The sequence below is a fragment of the Lynx canadensis genome, chromosome A1 (genome assembly GCF_007474595.2).
Source record: "Lynx canadensis isolate LIC74 chromosome A1, mLynCan4.pri.v2, whole genome shotgun sequence".
NCBI lineage: Eukaryota > Metazoa > Chordata > Mammalia > Carnivora > Felidae > Lynx > Lynx canadensis.
The window spans coordinates 190860884-190879596 of NC_044303.2; the positions used below are offsets into that span (position 1 = coordinate 190860884).

General features: G+C 45.4%; 1 protein-coding gene across 3 annotated transcripts in view; it reads right to left on the bottom strand.

Annotated features, from left to right (window-relative positions):
• Nucleotides 1-1504: 1504 nt before the first annotated feature.
• CYFIP2 (cytoplasmic FMR1 interacting protein 2) overlaps nucleotides 1505-18713 on the bottom strand; it is a 127652-nt gene continuing 110443 nt past the window's right edge. For all 3 annotated transcript variants that reach the window (XM_030328478.1, XM_030328480.1, XM_030328484.1), the window contains exons 27-31: nucleotides 16140-16212; nucleotides 15587-15681; nucleotides 9454-9692; nucleotides 7529-7676; nucleotides 1505-4419 (exon numbers count right to left, since the gene is read on the bottom strand). In XM_030328478.1, coding sequence (XP_030184338.1) covers nucleotides 4252-4419; nucleotides 7529-7676; nucleotides 9454-9692; nucleotides 15587-15681; nucleotides 16140-16212 — 723 coding nt within the window. In that variant the 3' untranslated portion in view covers nucleotides 1505-4251. The remainder of the gene's footprint in view (nucleotides 4420-7528; nucleotides 7677-9453; nucleotides 9693-15586; nucleotides 15682-16139; nucleotides 16213-18713) is intronic.

An 18713-nucleotide genomic window follows, 5' to 3' on the forward strand; every position in this document is an offset into this window, starting at 1 on the left:
AGGCCCCTGCTTCACAAATAGTGAAGTCAGTGGTCCTTCTCTTGTGGGAGTTTTTTGTTTTTTGAGTTTAGTTATTTATTGACACAGAGAGTGCAAATAGGGTAGCGGCATAGAGAAAGAGGGAGAAAGAGAATCCCAAGCAAGCTCAGCACTATCAGCACAGAGCCCGATGTGGGACTCGAACTCACAAACTGTGAGATCATGACCTGAGCTGAGACCAAGAGTCTGTCGCCCGAGTCACCCACGCGTCCCTGTGGGAGTTTTTGGTGCTTGTTGTTTTGTTTGCATCTAACACAGACTTCCATGTTTTTAGCCCAGTAGTTTTCAAGGTATGTTCCATGAGAGTATCATTCGTGTTGCAGAGAAAGGGGTTTCCGAAGTCATGGTCACTACGTGATGTGGTGTTATTCCAGGCTGATTAGGCTGCAGGACTCAGAGCATTGCGGATCTTCGAGAAGGGAAACAGCATGAGCCGTTCCCCACGTCCATGTGACCACAGAACCCTCTTACCACTGAGCATCTTTCAGGACTAATACCAACCGTGCCCCAACTACACCAGCTCAAATGTACAACCTCTAACGATGAGAATCCGTGGAAGTGGCAACACATGGCTGAGAAAGTCTTCAAGTTTGTGAAGTAGGCCCCTCAATGTAGGCCACTGGGACATTACCTGAAATCAGGATATTAGAGCTGGAAAGGACCTCAGATCATTTTGTCCAATTTGAAGACAAGGAAATGGAGGCCCTGAGAGATTAGAGGGTTACCCCAGGCCACAGGCGAGGGGGAGTCACCAATGACCTAGGACTCGTCTTTGTGAGTGGCCTTTGGGAAAGCTGCTGCTGTGAAAAACATGGGACTCCACACACTGGTGTCATCCTTTCCGAGGAGTGTGAGAGGTACCTTCAGCCTGGTAACTCCCTTGCTACCATGCTGGGCCTCCTCCTGATCCCAGGCTCTGCTCAATCTCCCTCACCCAAAGCCCTGCAAAGTCCAGTGGCCCGAAGTCTAGTTTTGGGGTCGGGACTGTTTGAACAGTCCATTAGCATGACAGCAAAAGCTCAGGCTTTGAAGCTGGGTTCCAATCAGAGTGGTCACTTAGCAACGGTGTGAAAGTGAACACACTGCACAGCCTTGTCTGTCCAAGGTGGGATACAGCACATAAAGTGACTGTGGCTGATTTAAAGGAATGTAAGAATAGGACTTAGCATGCTGCCTGCACACATTAGTTCCCATCCTTCCTCTTAAAATAGAGATCACTCAGTGAGGCCATGGAATTCTGAAGAGCAGCAACTATTGCCAGTATCTTATCTAGTATAAACCAATTTGTAAAGGTAATGCCTCCAGCAAGAAAGCAAAGCCAGCCATTAGTTTAGGGCACAATGACCAGCTATACCTTTATCACCTTCCATTTTCTTTCAGACTGTTTCCTCAGTCATCGGTGTTCATGTGGCCTTCCACAGATCAAGGAGCCCTGGAACAGGACCAGGAATCAAGACCAAGATGCTTGGTTTGGAAGTTTTAATGGAGATGTAGAGATGGAAATGTTTATCAACTCAACACAGGTACCCCAAAATACAAAGCAAAATATCATCTTCAGCTGCATAGCAAATATGATTTAAGAATTTAACATCATGATTTGATCACAAGCGTAAATATAAGTCACCATAAATAAATGTAAATTCATTGTACAAAAATTCCCAACAACTCTTAATACAAATATGGTACATTTGACAGTTTCTGAAACAATTTTTTTAAAACTTTTTAAAACCTAAGATTTTTTTTTTTCCTGCTTCTTAGACACACAAAAAAATCAAATCAAAAGGAGGCAGTAATACCAGGGAGGAAAGAATATTAAAGCTGTTTGGTATTCATAAATAAATGTTGCTGGCGAGCCAGGGAAATGAAATGTCTTTCATTTAGGTGAAGACCTCAATTTACCAGGATCAAGTCTCTTGAGGATAATAGGATTCTACCCAAGGGGTCAAATTCAGGGTTACAGATGCAGAACAGGAAGGACAGGTTATTGAAATAGCAGTCTCCTCAAATGGATGACCCAAATCTCCACAAAGGCAATGATCATGGATTTGGAATAATCTCTAGGACTTAATAGCCAGTCACCTATCTGAAAGAGCCACTGTCCCCAAACAGGACTGAAGATTCTCTGCAGCTTAGAGATTTTTTTTTGGTGGGTTTTAAAGGTGTGTTCCACCATGTAGTTCTATCATGCGGTGTGTGTAGCCTCTCCCTTTTGCCTTTGGCGCATCTATGGTCACCAAGAAGAAAAAAATTAAAAAATCAGAATAGGAAGTCGCATCTAAGGATGAGAGGATCTGCCGGTCCACCCTGAATCACTTTCCTACCTACAAATATTTTCTTTCATGGCTCAGAAGGAGCTCAAAGCCCTAGTGGTGGAAAGACCCTCTACAGCAGTGGTCCTCAGATTTCCTTGTGTAACAGTACAACAAAGAGGGCTTGTGGATAGTGCAGATTTCCCTTACTCTGGTTAATTGGTTTGAGGTACGGCCCAGGAATCTGCATCCAATGTGCTAGTCTCAGGACATGTTGATATAGGCCTTTGGACCACATTTGATGAGCCCTTCTTTCCTCCCTGGTGGGCACAGTGTATCACACAACCTCTTGCTATCGACTGTTTTGCTCTTTCCATGGGGTTAAAATGGGCCATCTGTTAATGGTAACCGTTTCCATTCATCCACCCTAAGGGAGGGGATCATTATTGTTTTATTTTTCTCACTTTTCTTTTCCTCCCTGGGTTGGGGATGAGATATCAAATGTCTCACTTTTATTTTCTTACAAGCTCAGGGTCCCAGGCTTCTTTGAGCAAGAGGTGCTCTGTAATGAGACATTCATTCCCAAAGCCTTCCATCCTTCTAACCAGTCTCCCTATGCTCACTGGGAGATTCTGCAGACTTTTGGTTGAGTCTGAGAAATGCACATAGATATGCCCCTGTGCGATATGCCCCAGGCCTCAAAATCTAAGTTAAAGAGAACTAAGGATGTTGAGAGTAAAAGATAAAATGTCCTAGGAATCTTTCAGCTTCTAGGACAATGGAAGTACTGATTCAGTAGAACAGGACTCCTTTTCTGGGAGTGCATCCTGGTACTAAAAGCTCATTGACAAGTGTTATTTATATTCCTCACCTCCCTGACTCCAATATGTTTTGGGCTTCTGTTGAAATAACCCTTTAATATTTTCTTTCTCGTGGGAGTGTTCCTTGATGAGAGTCTGTGCAGAGAAGTTGTCCCTAATTTGGTCACTGGCTAATGCGGTGGGCAGTGCATGACTGACTTGTTCCATGCTGCATCCCCAGCATCCACTGCCCTGTGCAGCTTGGTGCTCACAGTATTTGATTGATGAATAAAGGAACCACCTCCTCACCAAGCTGAGATGGTCTAATGGCTTTCTGTTTGGGGCTATGGAATTCCTGGCTGTGTTAATAAATACTGTTTCTGCACAACAGGCCTGACCATCTTCCTACCATAACTTCACTAAGTAAGATATGATTATGAATGCACTTCTGAGTTCTCTCTAGGAGCACCTGAGAGGGGAGTGGGGTTTGGGGAGTCCAGGGACAGCCAGGGCCACCACCATCTATCATGGTGTCAGTACCAGGAACCTCGTCTTCTGTTTCCCATGGCTCTCAGTGTCTGGTCCATGACTGCTGTGGGTGCTAGAATCCTTGGCACCCAGAGCAGGGGGAGATGTCACCTGGGAAAATGAGGGGAGGGAGCCAGAGGAGGAGAGGAAGTTGGTACGTGGACATACTCCTGTCAGCTCAGGCTGGTATCTCAGGTTATGGCCATGCTCTTTTCTCCGCTCTGAGACTTCACTTCTGAGGTCACGTGTGGGCACTGGGTAGGAGGTCACCATTTGGGAGGAGGTCTTGAGAAGCAACCATGGATGTGGGGTGGGGCTGTGAGATGGAGAAGGGGTGAGACTAGGGCTCTTAATACAGCTGAGGGGAAAAAAGAAAAGAAAAAGCACATACTGCCCTGTTTCTTTTGATTTTTTTTTCTTTTTTTCATTTACGCTATGGAGAAACCACCATGGAGATGTCATGGGAGAGCATGCACAGGCCCAGCCCTTGGGAGGTGTAGATGTGTTTGGGGAGGTTCTCGTTTGTGTCCAGGCCTATCCCATATGCTGTCCAGGAGGACCCTGTTGCAGGCTGGCCATGGCTTTCTCTCTCCTGCTTCTTCTCCTCCAGGTCGAGGGTCTGCAGGACCTTCCGCCTAGCAGGTGGTGGCCAAGGACTGGTGGATGGGTGGCTGGAAGCAACGTACGTGCTCTACGGTGGAGCTGTCCGTCTCCACGGACTTCATGTACTTGTTCAGGATGGCAAAAACCTCATTGTTCAAGATCTGGTACTTCCTAATTCTGTCTGCCATCTTCTTCAGTGGCTGCAGAAGGACAGGGATGTGCAGGTTAGGGGCAGGAGGAAGGGACAGAGGGGAAAAAAAAGGAAGAGCAAGAGAAGAGTTCAGTGAGGTTGGGGTCCAGGGTCTTGATGCTTCAATGATCACATCACTCTCTTGCTTAAAGGCCTTGTATGTGTTTCCAGAACTAAGCAATCAAATCTTAACTTGGCCATAAAGCCCTTTGTGAGTTTTGAAACTTACTACAAAGCTACAGTCATCAAAATAGTATGGCACTGGAATGAAGACAGACACACAAATCAATGGAATAGACAGCCAAGAAATAAACTCCTCCATATATGGTCAAAGGATTTTTAACAAGGGTGCAAAAAACATTCAATGGAGACAGTATGGTGTTTTCAATAAATGGTGCTGGGAAAATTGGATATTCACATGTAAAGAATGAAGCTGGATCCTTACCTTACACAACATAAAAACAAAAACCAAAAACAAACGTTGAAATGGTTTAAAGACCTAAACATAGGAGCTGAAACTATAAAACTCAGAAGAAAACATGGAGGAAAAGCTTCATGAAACTGAGTTTGGCAATGATTTCTTAAATGTGACACCAAAAGAACAAGTAATAAAAGAAAACATAGGGGTGCCTGGGTGGCTTAGTCAGTTAAGCGTCCGACTTCAGCTCAGGTCATGATCTCATGGTCCGTGAGTTCAAGCCCCACGTCGGGCTCTGTGCTGACAGCTCAGAGCCTGGAGCCTGCTTCAGATTCTGTGTCTCCCTCTCTCTCTGACCCTCCCCCATTCATGCTCTGTTTCTCTCTGTCTCAAAAATAAATAAACATTAAAAAAAATTAAAAAAAAGAAAACATAAACTGAACTACATCAAAATTAAAAACTTGTTTGCATCAAAGGACACTATTAACGGAGTGAACAGGCAACCCATGGAATGGGAGAAAGTATCTGCAAGTCAATTATCTGATAAGGGACTAATATTCAGAATATATAAATATATCCAGAATATATAAACATATCCAGAATATATATCCAGAACATATAAATATACATAATATCCAGAATATATAAATATAAATGTATATATATATATATATATATATACACAACAAAAACCAATCCAATTAAAAAGTGAGCCAAAGGGGCACCTGGGTGGCTCAGTCAGTTGAGCGTCTGACTCTTGATTTTGGCTCAGGTCGTGATCCCAGGGTCATGGGATCGAGCCCCTGTGTTGGGCTCTACGCTGAGCATGGAGTCTGCTTTAAGATTCTCTCTCTCTCTCTCTCTCTCTCTCTCTCTCTCTCTCTCTCTCTCCCCCCCTCTCTGCCACTCTCTCCCATTTGCATGCGTGCTTTCTCTGTAAAAATAAAATACATCTTAAAAAAAAAAAGTGAGCAAAGGACTTGAATAGCCATTTCTCCAAAGAGGATAAACAAACAGCTGATAAGCACATGAAAAGATTCTCAACATTACTAGTCATTAGGAAATGGGAATCAAAACCAGAATGAGATACCCCTCCATATCCATTATGATGGCTATTACCAAAAACCCCAGAGAATAACAAGGGCTAGGAAGGATGGGGAAAAACTGGAACTTGTGCATTGCTGGTGGGAATGTAAAATGGTGCAGCCACTACTGAAAATGGTATGGCAGTTCCTCAAACATTAAAAATAGAATTAGCGGGGTGTCTGGTGGCTCAGTTGGTCAAGTGTCCAACTTTTGATTTTGGCTCAGGTCATGAGCTCACAGTTCGTGGGACTGAGCCCCACACTGGGCTCTGTGCTGACAGTGTGGAGCCTGATTGGGATTCTCTCTTTCCCTCTCTCTCTGCCCCCAACCCCCGGCCCATGCTCTCTCTTTCTCTCTCTCTCTCAAAATAAATAAATAAACTTAAAAAAAAAAATGGAGTTAGCATATGACCCAGCAATTCCACTTCCTAGGTATATACAAAAGAAATGAAAGCAGGAACCTGAACAAATATCTGTGCACTCATGACCACAGCAGCATGTTCACAATAGCCAAAAAGTGGAAGCAACTCAAGGGTTCATCAGTGATGAATGGATAAACAAAATGTGGTATATGCATACACTAGAATATTATTCAGCCTTAAAAATGAAGAAAATTCTGATACAAGCTACAACGTGGTAAACCTGGAGCACATGGAATAATCCAGTCACAAAAGGACAAATACTGTATGATTCCTCCTATGTGAGTCCCTGGCGTAGTCAGATCCTAGAGACAGAAGGCGGAAAGGTGGTTACCAGAGTCTTGGGGGAGGGGAGACTAGGGAGTTAGAGTTCAATGGGAACAGTGCTTCAGTTTGGGAAGCTGAAAAAGTTCTGGAGATGGAAGGTGGTGACGGCTGCGTGACAGAGTGAGCGTGCCCAATGCCACAGCACCACACACTTAAAGATGGTTAAGATGGCAACTTTGATGTGTTTTGTATGTTCTACCACAATGGCAAAAAACAAACACAAATAAAACAAACACCCTTTATGAGGTAGCTCCTGCTTCCTTCTCTTTTCAGCTAGTCCTAGAGACCCACGCTCTATTCCAGCCACACATCTTCATGTCTCTGTGCATTAGCTATGGCTGTTCCCTCTGTCTGGAACATCCTCCCCACGCTGCACCCCATTTTTTGCCTGGTTATTGGCTGCTGGTCATTCTGGACTCAGCTCAAGTGCTGTCTCCATGAGACGCCTTCTCTGGCCATCCCTCCCTGCCTGTCCCCTCAGCCCAATTTAGACAGCCCTTGTCAGTGCACCCCAGCAGCCCCGCTTACTCCACGGCCGCATTTTTCCCATCCCTGTGCCTGTACGACTTCCGTGTTCAGTGAGAGTTTGTGTGGATGAGGCACCGGTATCAGCAGTCTGACTGGCACAGGGAAGGGGTAATTCAGGTCTGGAGCCCGGCCCAGCCCTGCGGGGTGACCTGATTCATCCCAGCAGGTTATGAGCAAGTGACTCATGGCTTCCTATAAGAAGGTCCCCGGCCACTGAGCATCTTTGTACCTACCTGTGGTGTGGGGACTTGGCCTCCACAAGCGGCTCACCCTCCTTTTCAGATGAAAGCCTGCCTGTCAGGCCCGGCCCCGCCTCCCTGGCCCCACCCATGAGCTGCTTACCACATTCTTAATGACCTCATCCTTCCCGTCCTGCCTCTGTACTTTTAGCAGGTGGTAACAGAAGTCAAACAGGTCGAAGCGACGCTGCTGGCCCAGCAGGACGATGATGGAGCAGCCGGCCCAGTTCAGACCGTCACCAAAACACTGCCTGGGAGTGGGGAGAGGAAGCAGCTAGAGTGAGGGGCAGGGAAGGGCAGGGGGAGGGCTCTGGGGCCAGGAGTACAGACAGCGAGCAAGCCCATCCCTGGGTCAATCCTCTTCATCTGTAAAGTGGGTACAAGGGAAGATGTGAGCATACGTTCATTTGTTCCAGGGACCGTGGTTACGTTATAAATCCTCCTAACCACAAAGAGGTGTCAGCCTATTAGCCACTGATGGAAAAATCACCTTTGCGGAAAACAAATTTGCAGGGAAGAAAATTCAACCAGTCCTTGAGATTTACGTGGCTGATTAGAATTCAGATGAGGGGCGCCTGGGTGGCGCAGTCGGTTAAGCGTCCGACTTCAGCCAGGTCACGATCTCGCGGTCCGTGAGTTCGAGCCCCGCGTCGGGCTCTGGGCTGATGGCTCAGAGCCTGGAGCCTGTTTCCGATTCTGTGTCTCCCTCTCTCTCTGCCCCTCCCCCGTTCATGCTCTGTCTCTCTCTGTCCCAAAAATAAATTAAAAAAAAAAAATAAAAAAAAAAAGAATTCAGATGAGAATCTGTCTGGCCTCTCTGTAAAGGAACTACAGGAATGCTTGTGAGGCAAAGGACCATCTCAAACCAGGGGACCAAGTGGCCCATGCAGGCTCAGAGGGCAGGGATGGGGCACGGTGTGTGGATGAGCAGACACTATTGGTGTGGGGTGGCGGGGAGCTGTGAGTCCTCCTGGGCTGGTGAGGCTCAGCCTGCATGCCTCCTGCATGCAGCAGCATCTTGGGCGATTTTGGAGGCCGTGGGGTCGTCTCTCTGCTGTTTTCTTGTTCTCAAGCAGCAGCTGCAGCCCGATAGGCAGGTTTCCCTGCTTCCCCATCACCGTGCTAAAGGGAAGGCCCAGCAGCTGCTCTGAAAACAGCTTTCCTGGCCCACTCCCAGCACCACTGCCTCCAGGATTCTCTGCCTCTCACTTGCTTGTTCTCCAGGAGGACAGGACTTGTCTTCTTCACCACTCTGTTCTTGGTGTGTGTAGCTGGGTGAGGGAAGGAAGAACTGGAATCTGCTTCTGTCTTCTCTGGGGGTAGGACTGGGTTACTCTAGAAGGCTTCCTGGTTTTCAGGAGTGTAGGCCTCATGAGGCAGGACTGTGTGAGCAAGTTAGGGCATGAACCTCAGCTGGGGAGGCCTTGCTCTCTTTTCTATGAATCCTGGAATTTTGTGAGGGGTGAGGTGGACACTGGGCTTCTCAGTGACAAAGCCTCAGCAGGGCTCCCTCCTGCCCACATGATCAGGGCAGCTTCCGGTCTCGGAAAAACCAGTCCCTGAGGGGTCCTCGACCCCAGGGCACATGCTCACGCACACACTCCTCTGCCTCCAACCACTTGTTGCTCTTCCTGGAATGTCCTCTCCTCCCCTCTAAGGGTTGAATCCCAGGCAATGTTCAAGGCTCAGATCTACTGTGTGATTTACATTCCAAAAACTCACTCTGCTCTCTTCTCAGGCACCTGTCACCCTTCCTGCCCTTCCTGCCAAGCAACCTCATTCAATGTGCCTTATGTCTATGCATGTTGTCTCTGCTCAGCCTTGTAAACTCCATGAGGCCAGGAACCATCTACTTTTGCTCAGTACTGGTGTCTGTCCAGCACCTGGCACATCTATGTATTCAGCGAGCAGCTATTGGACAATCTGCCCCTGCCCACCTTTCTGGGTGAGCTCTGGTAGCCTGGTGACTCTTGGTCAGGGGAGACACACACATCAGGCGGTGACCCAGCCTTCCCGGAGGGTACTCACTCGGCTGTGAACTCGTTGGTCCCCACAGGGATGCAGTAGACGAACTGCATGGCACTCCAGAGCCGGTGGAACTCTACACACTCATCGACGTGCATGACGCCATTGGTGGGCGGTGGGCCCCGCCAGATGGGGTCCTGTAGGTAGCTCCGGATGCGCGTCAGGATGACCTCAAACATGGACAGGCCGCAGCACAACCGCTCCTTGGTCAGCAGGTCGCCCTCCCGGGCGATGGCGATTTGCTGGGAACAGAAGAGTGCATAAACCTTCTAGCCTTACCTCAGACCCTGTCTTCCACCTCTCATGGGGGATTCCCAAACCCTACAGCTGGCTGTACCTGGGATTCATTCACCCACAGCAGGGCACTAACTTTGTAAACCTTAGTGCAATAGTAGGGGGTCTTGTGGCAAGACTTACTTGTGGTAAGTAAAATGTAGGAGCCATCAAAGAGGAAGAGTCCATTAAAAAAATCCACATCTATCACATCATGGAATGTCATGCATCCACTGCAAAGACTGAGATGAAACTACTACCAGTTCACACTCACTGAGTGTGTGTGTAACACGTCAGGCCTGTTCTAAGCTACTTATACCTCACATCAACCCCATGAAAGAGGGAACGATCCCATGAAACACTGACACTGTTATCCCCGTTGTACAGATGAAGAAACTGATGTTCAGAGAGGCAGCCAGTGAGCGGTAAAAGCTTGGATTTGAACCCTAGTCTAGATCTATGGCTTAAATTGTTACGTGAATACACAGCAAGTTTCAAAAAAGGATGTATACTATAATCCTATTAAACACATCAACAACATACAATCCCATAGACAAACAAAACTATATGTGGTGTGTGTGTGTGTGTGTGTGTGTGTGTGTGTGTGTGTGTAAGATAGTTTAGAAGGAAATGTCAACTGTGGGAGCAGATAGGCTTGGCGAAGCACACAGGATTTTCACTTTTTACTTTAAATACTTCTGTACAGTTGACTGTTCTACAAAAAGCATATGTTACTCTTTAAACATTTGCCACTGATTTTACAGGATCATCTCCTATTAGAAATCCTCTAACCATTGTAAACTATCTCTATTAATAATTTAAACTGGCTTCACATGTAGGTCCTGGTTACTGCATCTCTAATAATCAGCCGGCTAGACAAGCACATCAAAACACATTACTGTCTACATTATGAGTAAAAATGTCTAGGGGTAGAGATCTCAAAACCATCTGCAAATGGTAGACAGACGTTAACATTTAAGGTCAAAGTAAGGTCTCCAAATCTTGGGACAAGGCTAAAGAGTACTGGTCTCTGAGATGGAGAGGTCCACATGGCACTCACGGGGTCAGCTCTCCAGAAGGAAGTCTCCCCAGAGAGCTCATTTCACAGAGTGCCTGGAAGGGGCCTACCTGACTTCTCCCTTTAAGCTATCACACTGGAGCCCCTAGAAGGAGAGCAATCTCTAAATTAATCCACAGAAGGAAATAAATCAGGAAACACAATGCTGGAGCCCATTAGGAAAATGGGCTATGGGCTTAGTTGTCATGACGACTATAAACTGAAAGAAGTCTAGCACACACAAAAAAAACGTAAATTGGGGAAGACAAATTTGTGTTTCAAACATGAAGGAGAGGGAACCCTGATTCAGGCTGACTCATATTGATTCCATAGGCAGAGAAAGCTGCTGAGCAGAGAAGAGACCATTTAATTTGTCACAGTTGGCTAGAAGTGTCTTCAAAAGAATCCTGAAGCTGGTGTTTCATTCTGTTCTTACCAGGCAACGCTCTAGACTGGTATTTGGACCCTGAAAGGGCTCTCCACTCAGAAAGAGAGGGCCTGGTACAGGGAAGGTGCTCAGTAAATAAATAAAGGACCCATATTTGTTCTCAAGTCATGGATATGCCTCTTCATCGGTTAACACAGACAATTCTGGTTCACTAATTAATCTCCTGGGCATCTACGTAGTCTGAATCAATCCCCAGGGCCTGACAATCGTGTTGGGGAAAAATCAGCAATGGGTTTATAAATCTGTACACAGACTTTGAACTCTGGTGACCTCCCCGCTACAACCAACCAAAGGGCCTCAGACTGAAATGGTTTAGGGGCTTTGTCCCTTTGCCTTGGAGAAGCATTTACCCTTACAGTTTCTCCTGGGAGGGAGCTGTAAAAGTAACACACAGTCACTTGGATAAATATGGAAAAACATTTTCAAAACATTATAAGAAAATAAAAATCTCCCATGAACCCCATTACCTAGAAATGTGTAACACGTCACGTCTAGGAAATGAGGTTTCCTAGAGCATGGATGTATGATTTGTGTTTATGTATGTGAGTGTGTGTATGCATCTATATTTAACAGAATTTGTTTATCTTGCTTTTTTTCTCTTCAGATAGCAGCAATCTAAGAGAACTATTTCCTTCAATATTTTCAGTACTCTAATTTTTAATGGTTACATAAAATGGCCATTGATATATCATCATTTATCGAGTCTTCTACACTTTTTTTATTTTTATATTTTTTATGCTTATTTATTTTTGAGAGAGAGAGAGAGAGAGAGAGAGCGAGCGAGCGAGCATGATCAAGGGACGGGCAGAGAGAGGGAGACACAGAATCGGAAGCAAGCTCCAGGCTTGGAGCTGTCAGCACAGAGCCTGACACGGGGCTCGAACTCACGAACTGTGAGATCATGACCTGAGCCAAAGTCGGAACACTTAACCAACTGAGCCACCCAGGCGCCCCTTGAGTCTTCTACTCTGATTATTTTAAAGTGTTTACAAATTTTCATTATTGCAGACAATTCTTAAGCAACCGTCCTCCTATGTAATTCTTTTTAAGCTTATCTCTGATCACTTTCTTAGGATAAAATCCTAGAAGGAGGAGTAGGACGATGCAGTTGAAGTGTGTACATATTTTAAAAGGCTTTTGCTACATAGCAGCACACTGGTCTGCAGACAGGCAGAAGCACTCTGTACCCTGCGTGAAGTCCGCACCTTTTACCCTCACTAGCACTCTGTTACCAGTAAGCAAAGTTCTTTGCCAACTTGAGAGATGAAAAATTGTACCCTAGTCTTTTAATTTCCATTTCAGTGATTACTGGTAAGGTTGAACACTTTCACTCTTTGTTGGCATTTATACTTTTCAGGGTGTGAGTTTTCTTTCATGTCCTTTTTCCTTTTTGCTTTGAAAAAAGTGCACTAATGATTGTTTGCAGCAAAGGCCCTCAATTTGTGACTTGGTGTTATGTACATATATATGAGATGTGTTTCATATACGTTTCATCCAGTTCTTTTCTAGCCTAACTCAATGGGGGGGATTTTTCTCTCTCTTCCTGCCGTTCTTGTCTGAGTTAACAAGGGAACAGAAAAAGCATCTGTGAAAATAAATGTGGAAATAAATTTCTTCATGGAACACTCTATTACGTTTAGTGCCCTTTGGAGGAGAATGGTATCTCGATATCCTTGGTATCATCCTTTGTGTTTTTTGAAAGTCTTTTAACTTATTTTTGTTCATCACAACAATCATGAAAGACGGCTCAACTATGGCAGCCAAACACCCATTAGCCCATTTCACAGGTGGGGAAACAAAGACTGAGATATTCAATGTCTAGCAGTAGATTATGCATCAATTCAGGTGTGAAGCTGGAACAAGGACCCCTGGCTACTGTGCTTTCCATGGTAGCACCGGAGATCAAATCAGGTCACCTGAGTATGTCCCAGAAATCAATGCTAACAGTATGACACCATCAAAACCTCTTGACTTTAAACATGTGGCAGGATCTCTCTTGTTGCTCACTTAGATATTATGTGAGTCCCCTGAACCCCAGCTAGCCTGGAAGGTCATATTTTGTTAACTTTTCTTCGGTCTATGGGACGACTAAGTTTTGGACTATTCCTTGAGGGCTGGGAGACAGAAAACTGGCACTTCCTCTCCAGCCTCCAGAATGTCTAGGCTTTTGTTGGTCAAATACTCAGCATTTGACAAATTGAGATTTCTAACAGTCCCAAGGAAATGGTGTTCGCCAGAACAGGGAAGGAATTTACAGTCTTCTAAGTGGAAACACATGCCAAACCCTGGATGTGAGAGGCCAGATTCTTGTAGGATGACACCAACAGCGGAGCAGACACATTTCTATGTCGCCGGCTTGGGGGATTTCTCCCTAAAAGGAAATCTTTAGAGGACTCCTCTGCTCGGCCTCTGAAGGCCAACAAAAAAAAAAAAAGTGTGCATACTCCACAGGATCTGAATTCTCCCCGTGGTGACTCCAAGGACCCAGATGCCACTGAACACTGAGTCATGGTTTTCAGTAGGAGGTGGGTGGCACACAGGTGGTCTGGTGATGGCTGCTCAGGAGCCTGAGGACGGAGCAGATCGGGTCCTGCTGTGTGCTCCAAATACTTGCCCTGATTTTTGAGAGAAGAGGCTGCCTTCTGCCCCCTCGCTGAGGATGTGAGTCCTTCAGACTCATCAGCTTTGGTGGTACGAGCAGAGAGGACCCATGGAATGCAAGTCCGAGTGCACACTGGAATCCCAAACCTTTTGAACAGTTGGCAAAGGCGAACAACACACACCCACCCTGGCTCGTCTCACCAGGGCGCCCCATTTCTCTACCTGCGGAATTCCTCCCCTGGCCTCCTGAAAATGTGCAGATCACTTAAATCAACTTGGGAGGAGACAGCACGAGATCCTCGTTGTGTCCCTCCCCTTTTCTCTTCCTGATTCCTGCCACTGTCTTGAGTTCTCTGAGGCAGGGGTCCTGCCCCACTCATCCTCATGTGCAGAACAACTGGCACTGGTGTGTAAACATTAATTTTTGTTTCAACGATTTTATTTTTAAGTAATCTCTACACCCGAAGTGGGGCTTGAACTCACAACCCCAAGATCAAGAGTCGCATGCTCTATTGGCTGAACCAGCCAGGCACCCCTGCAAAAACTGATTTTAATTACAGCATTAACACATGAGCTTATTCACTTTTGAAAAGATTAGAGCATTACAGATAAAGCTGACGTGTCCTGTGATCACTGCCCCATCTCTGTCTCTTTCATCTCTCTTCAGAGGGTGCCGCTCTTATGAACTACGAGTATACCATCTTTCAGGAAAAGCTTCACTGATACGGTTTTGTTGTATTCATTCTTCACCTAACTGTGCTCTTATGATCGATACACATTGATGCACCTAGATCTCATTTTTCCTTTTCATTATTATATAGAAAGTATTGAGCATTCAATGAACTTTACCACATTTTATTTAGTCAACCCTCTGTTGGTTGTTTCTAGTTTTTGCTTTAACAAACAATGCTATAGTCAACATCCATGTTCCTGTGTTTTTTCAGCAAAGATATCCAGAAGTGAATCACTGGTTCTCAGGGTGTGTGGAGGTTGAATTCTGAGAGGCAACTTACTTCTGATACTAATAGAATTCCTGATGCTAATAGAAGCACTATAGATACTTGTCTGACTTCCTTCTTTCTGGGTGGAATAGCTGATACATGGTGTAGAAGAAAGAACTCAGGCCTGAGAAATAGCAAATCTCATTCCAGACCTGACCCTGCCACTAACAGGCTTTGTAGACATTCCTCTCTCTGTGCCTCAGTTTCCCTGTCAAATGAGGGGGTTAGACCAAAGGCTCTCCTTCTAAAGTTCCTTTTGGTTCTCAGAGTCCACGATACAAGTATGGTACCTGGGGCACCTGGGTGGTTCAGTCGGTTAGGCGTCCGATTCTTGATTTCAGCTCAGGTCATCATCTCACAGTCTGTGGGTTCGACCCCCATGTCAGGCTCTGCGCTGATGGTGTGGAGCCTGCTTGGGATTCTGTTTCCCTCTCTTTCTCTGTTCCTCCCCTGCTTGCTCTCTATCTCTCTCAAAATAAATAAAAATAAATCTTGGGGCGCCTGGGTGGCGCAGTCGGTTAAGCGTCCGACTTCAGCCAGGTCACGATCTCGCGGTCCGGGAGTTCGAGCCCCGCGTCAGGCTCTGGGCTGATGGCTCAGAGCCTGGAGCCTGTTTCCGATTCTGTGTCTCCCTCTCTCTCTGCCCCTCCCTCGTTCATGCTCTGTCTCTCTCTGTCCCAAAATAAATAAACGTTGAAAAAAAAAAATAAATAAAAAAAAAAAATAAATCTTAAAAAAAAAAAAGAAGGATCGTACCTGAGGGGTCCCCAGCCGCTCTATCAGAGGGACCAGGTGAAGAGGGGCATACTTGGCCTCCAGGCGTTTCATCCGGACCTCCAGACGCTCCCCTTCTGCAAAAGGAGCAGCAGAGCAGGAAATGAGGGCACCCTGGGGGACCTGAGGAACGAAAAACTCCCAGAGGACCGGTGACATATCTGTGTTTCAAAACTTGGACGGACTGTGTCGAATTGCTCTCCTTCGTTCTGGAAAGCATGATTGGGACTCACTACAAGGAAAACGTTCTATTATCTCTGTCCAACAACAGAATTATCTGCCCTGTGCGGTGGTGAGTTCCCCATCATTCGAACAAATTAAAAGAAGGCTAGACAGGAACACATTGGGGATGATCTAGAAGGACCAAGGAACAGGGCCTGGAGTGTCACTTCTAATTCTGTGATTCTATGAATATCAAATAGCTGCCCAAAGCTTTATTTATATTTTCTGACTGCAGATCTGAGTTTATTGCGATTAAGTGGGCATGAAGTTCAAATGCAAGTTGGCTACTTAGCGGCTGTTAGTGATTTCTTACCTTTGATGTAGACTCTAGGCAAGATGTTTTGGAAGGGTGCAGCATGGAGCAAATCACAGACTTCCTCCTGAGACTGCAAACAGAGATGGAAGGAAAGAAAAGGGAAAATAACGTTCATTTTAAACCACGAAGAATTTTCATTTCTAAAAACTTGAGCACCACATGCAGCCAGGGTTAAATTTTGGCTCTTCTACTTACTAGCTGTGGCATCTTAGGCAAGTTGCTTAATCTCTTTGAGCCTATTTATTTACCTATAAAATGAGGACCAGAATAGTACTATTTAATGAGTTTTTGTAAGGACTGAGAGAAAGCATAACCTTATAGGATAGTCCTAGGCACGTAATGAGTGTGCAATACATTTTTCATTATAATCTTATAAGAAATTTGTTGAGGATTTCAAACGAGTGACAGAGGAATCAAACAGAGATGATGGGCCCCAGAGCCTGTGTCTGTCTGATTGGTTATGAGGCTTGCAAGCTCAAAGCAGGTGGCTTGGCCAATCTGCCCACCCACCGACACGTATGATTCTATGCAAAGGCCTGTGTCTGTTTGGTTTTCTCCACACCAGACACCAAACAGTGAGATCAGAGAAACTAGAATCTAGGACAGATCCGTTTTGATGGTGACTTATTATGCATAAACGTGAGCTTTAGAAAGGCTTAAAAAGAGGGAAGAGTCGGGGGAGGACAGGCCTGGAGGACAGGGTCTAATGAGCTTGCTGTCCTGGGACCAGTTTCCAATCACTGGATCTCAGAACAGAGGATGGCATAAGAGGACCGAGAGAAGCCACGCCCCCACGGCTCTTCTTTAAACTGTGGGGATTTGGACTGGGTAAGACCCAGGCTTCATTCAACTCTGGCACTCTTGGATCCTGAACATCTGAGAAAATGAGGAGTATGAGTGCCCTTGGCTTTCCTTACCCAAGCATGGGTGGAATATGCCGTCTTGGAAATCTGGAAGGCTGGCTGCTCAAGAGGGGAACCCCCAAACTCCTTTCTCACTATAGGTCAGTCCTTGAAGCGAGCTAGCAGAGGAAAGACAAGTGAATCCTTCAAAAGGACACTGATCTCAGTGTCTTAGCCAAAGGGGAAAATTTCCCTCTTTCTTAATTAAGCTATTTTCTCCCATAACCAGTAGATCAAATCACCTAGTCTTGATTGCTATTTGTAAACTTAGGTCCTCGGCTTCATAGTATCAATCTAAAACTTGGCGTATTGATCATTCAGGCTACAGCTTATTAATATGGTGAATTACATTGATTTTTTCAGTGATGAACGAGCCTTGCATTCTGGGCATAAACCTCAATTGGATGTGATGCATGATCCTTTTTATGTACTGCTGGATATTATTTGCCAATATTTTATCGAGGATTCTTACACTTTTTTAATGAGGAGCACTGATTTGCTGTTTTCTTTTTTAAATGTCTTTGGTTTTGGTATTAGGATAATGCTGACCTTGTAAGATGATTTGGGACGAGTTCTCCTCTTTTCTGTATTCTGGAAGCAACTGAGCAGAATTGGTATTATTTCTTCCTGAGACGCTTGGTAGAATTCACAAGTGAAACCATCTGCATGTGGAGTTTTCTTTGTTGCAAGTTTTTTTTTTTTTTTTTTATTAGAAATAAAATTTCCTTAATACATAGGACTGACTATTCAGGTTACCAATGTTTTCCTTGCATGTGTTTTGGGGGTTTGTATGTGTCAAGGCCATGGCGGCTCCTTTCACCTCTCCCAGGCTCCCCACTTGGACGTCCAGCTCCTTGCTAAATATCACTCCTTGGATATTCCACACCTCCACATTTCTAAGGCTGACTTTCCCCTTCCTCCCTGCTTTGCTCACCGAATGTCACATTCATCTCCTCATGTGCCCAAGCCCAAAACCTGGGGCTCGTTTTCCTTCTCTTCACTTCCCATGACCATTAAGTCCTCATGTCTCTCTCTCTTTTTTTAAACATTTATTTATTTTGAAAGAGAGAGAGAGGGCTAGCGAGCGCACAGTGGGGGAGGGGCAGAGAGAGAGGGAGAGAGAGAATCCTAAGCAGGCTTTGCACTGTCAGCACAGAGCCCGACACGGGGCTGGGTCTCACGAACTGTGAGGTCATGACCTGAGCCAAAATCAAGATTCAGACACTTAACCAACTGAGGCATGCAGGCACCCCACATCCTCATGTCTCTTGCTTCTTTCCACATTTCTTCCCGTTGGCCACCACAACACTCTGAGGTCCTTACGGGTGGGGGTGTGGTCTCTAGTTCTGTATCTTCTCCCCAGTGCCTAGGACGTAATGGTTTCTCAATAACTATTGATAAATGAATGCATATTTGTTATCTCATATTTGTCTTAGATGAATACATAAATGTATTTATCCACATGACTTAACCTCCAAGCATGAGAATACCATTACATCCATTCACCCAACAAATATTGGTGGAGTGCCTGGTACTGTTCTAGGGTTTGCAGATAAGACATTGAACGAGTTAGACTAGATCTCTGCCCTCATGGAATTTATGTTCTAGTTGATAGAGACAGATAAAAACAAACAAATCAGAAAATTTCAGATGGTGATAAAACAAAATA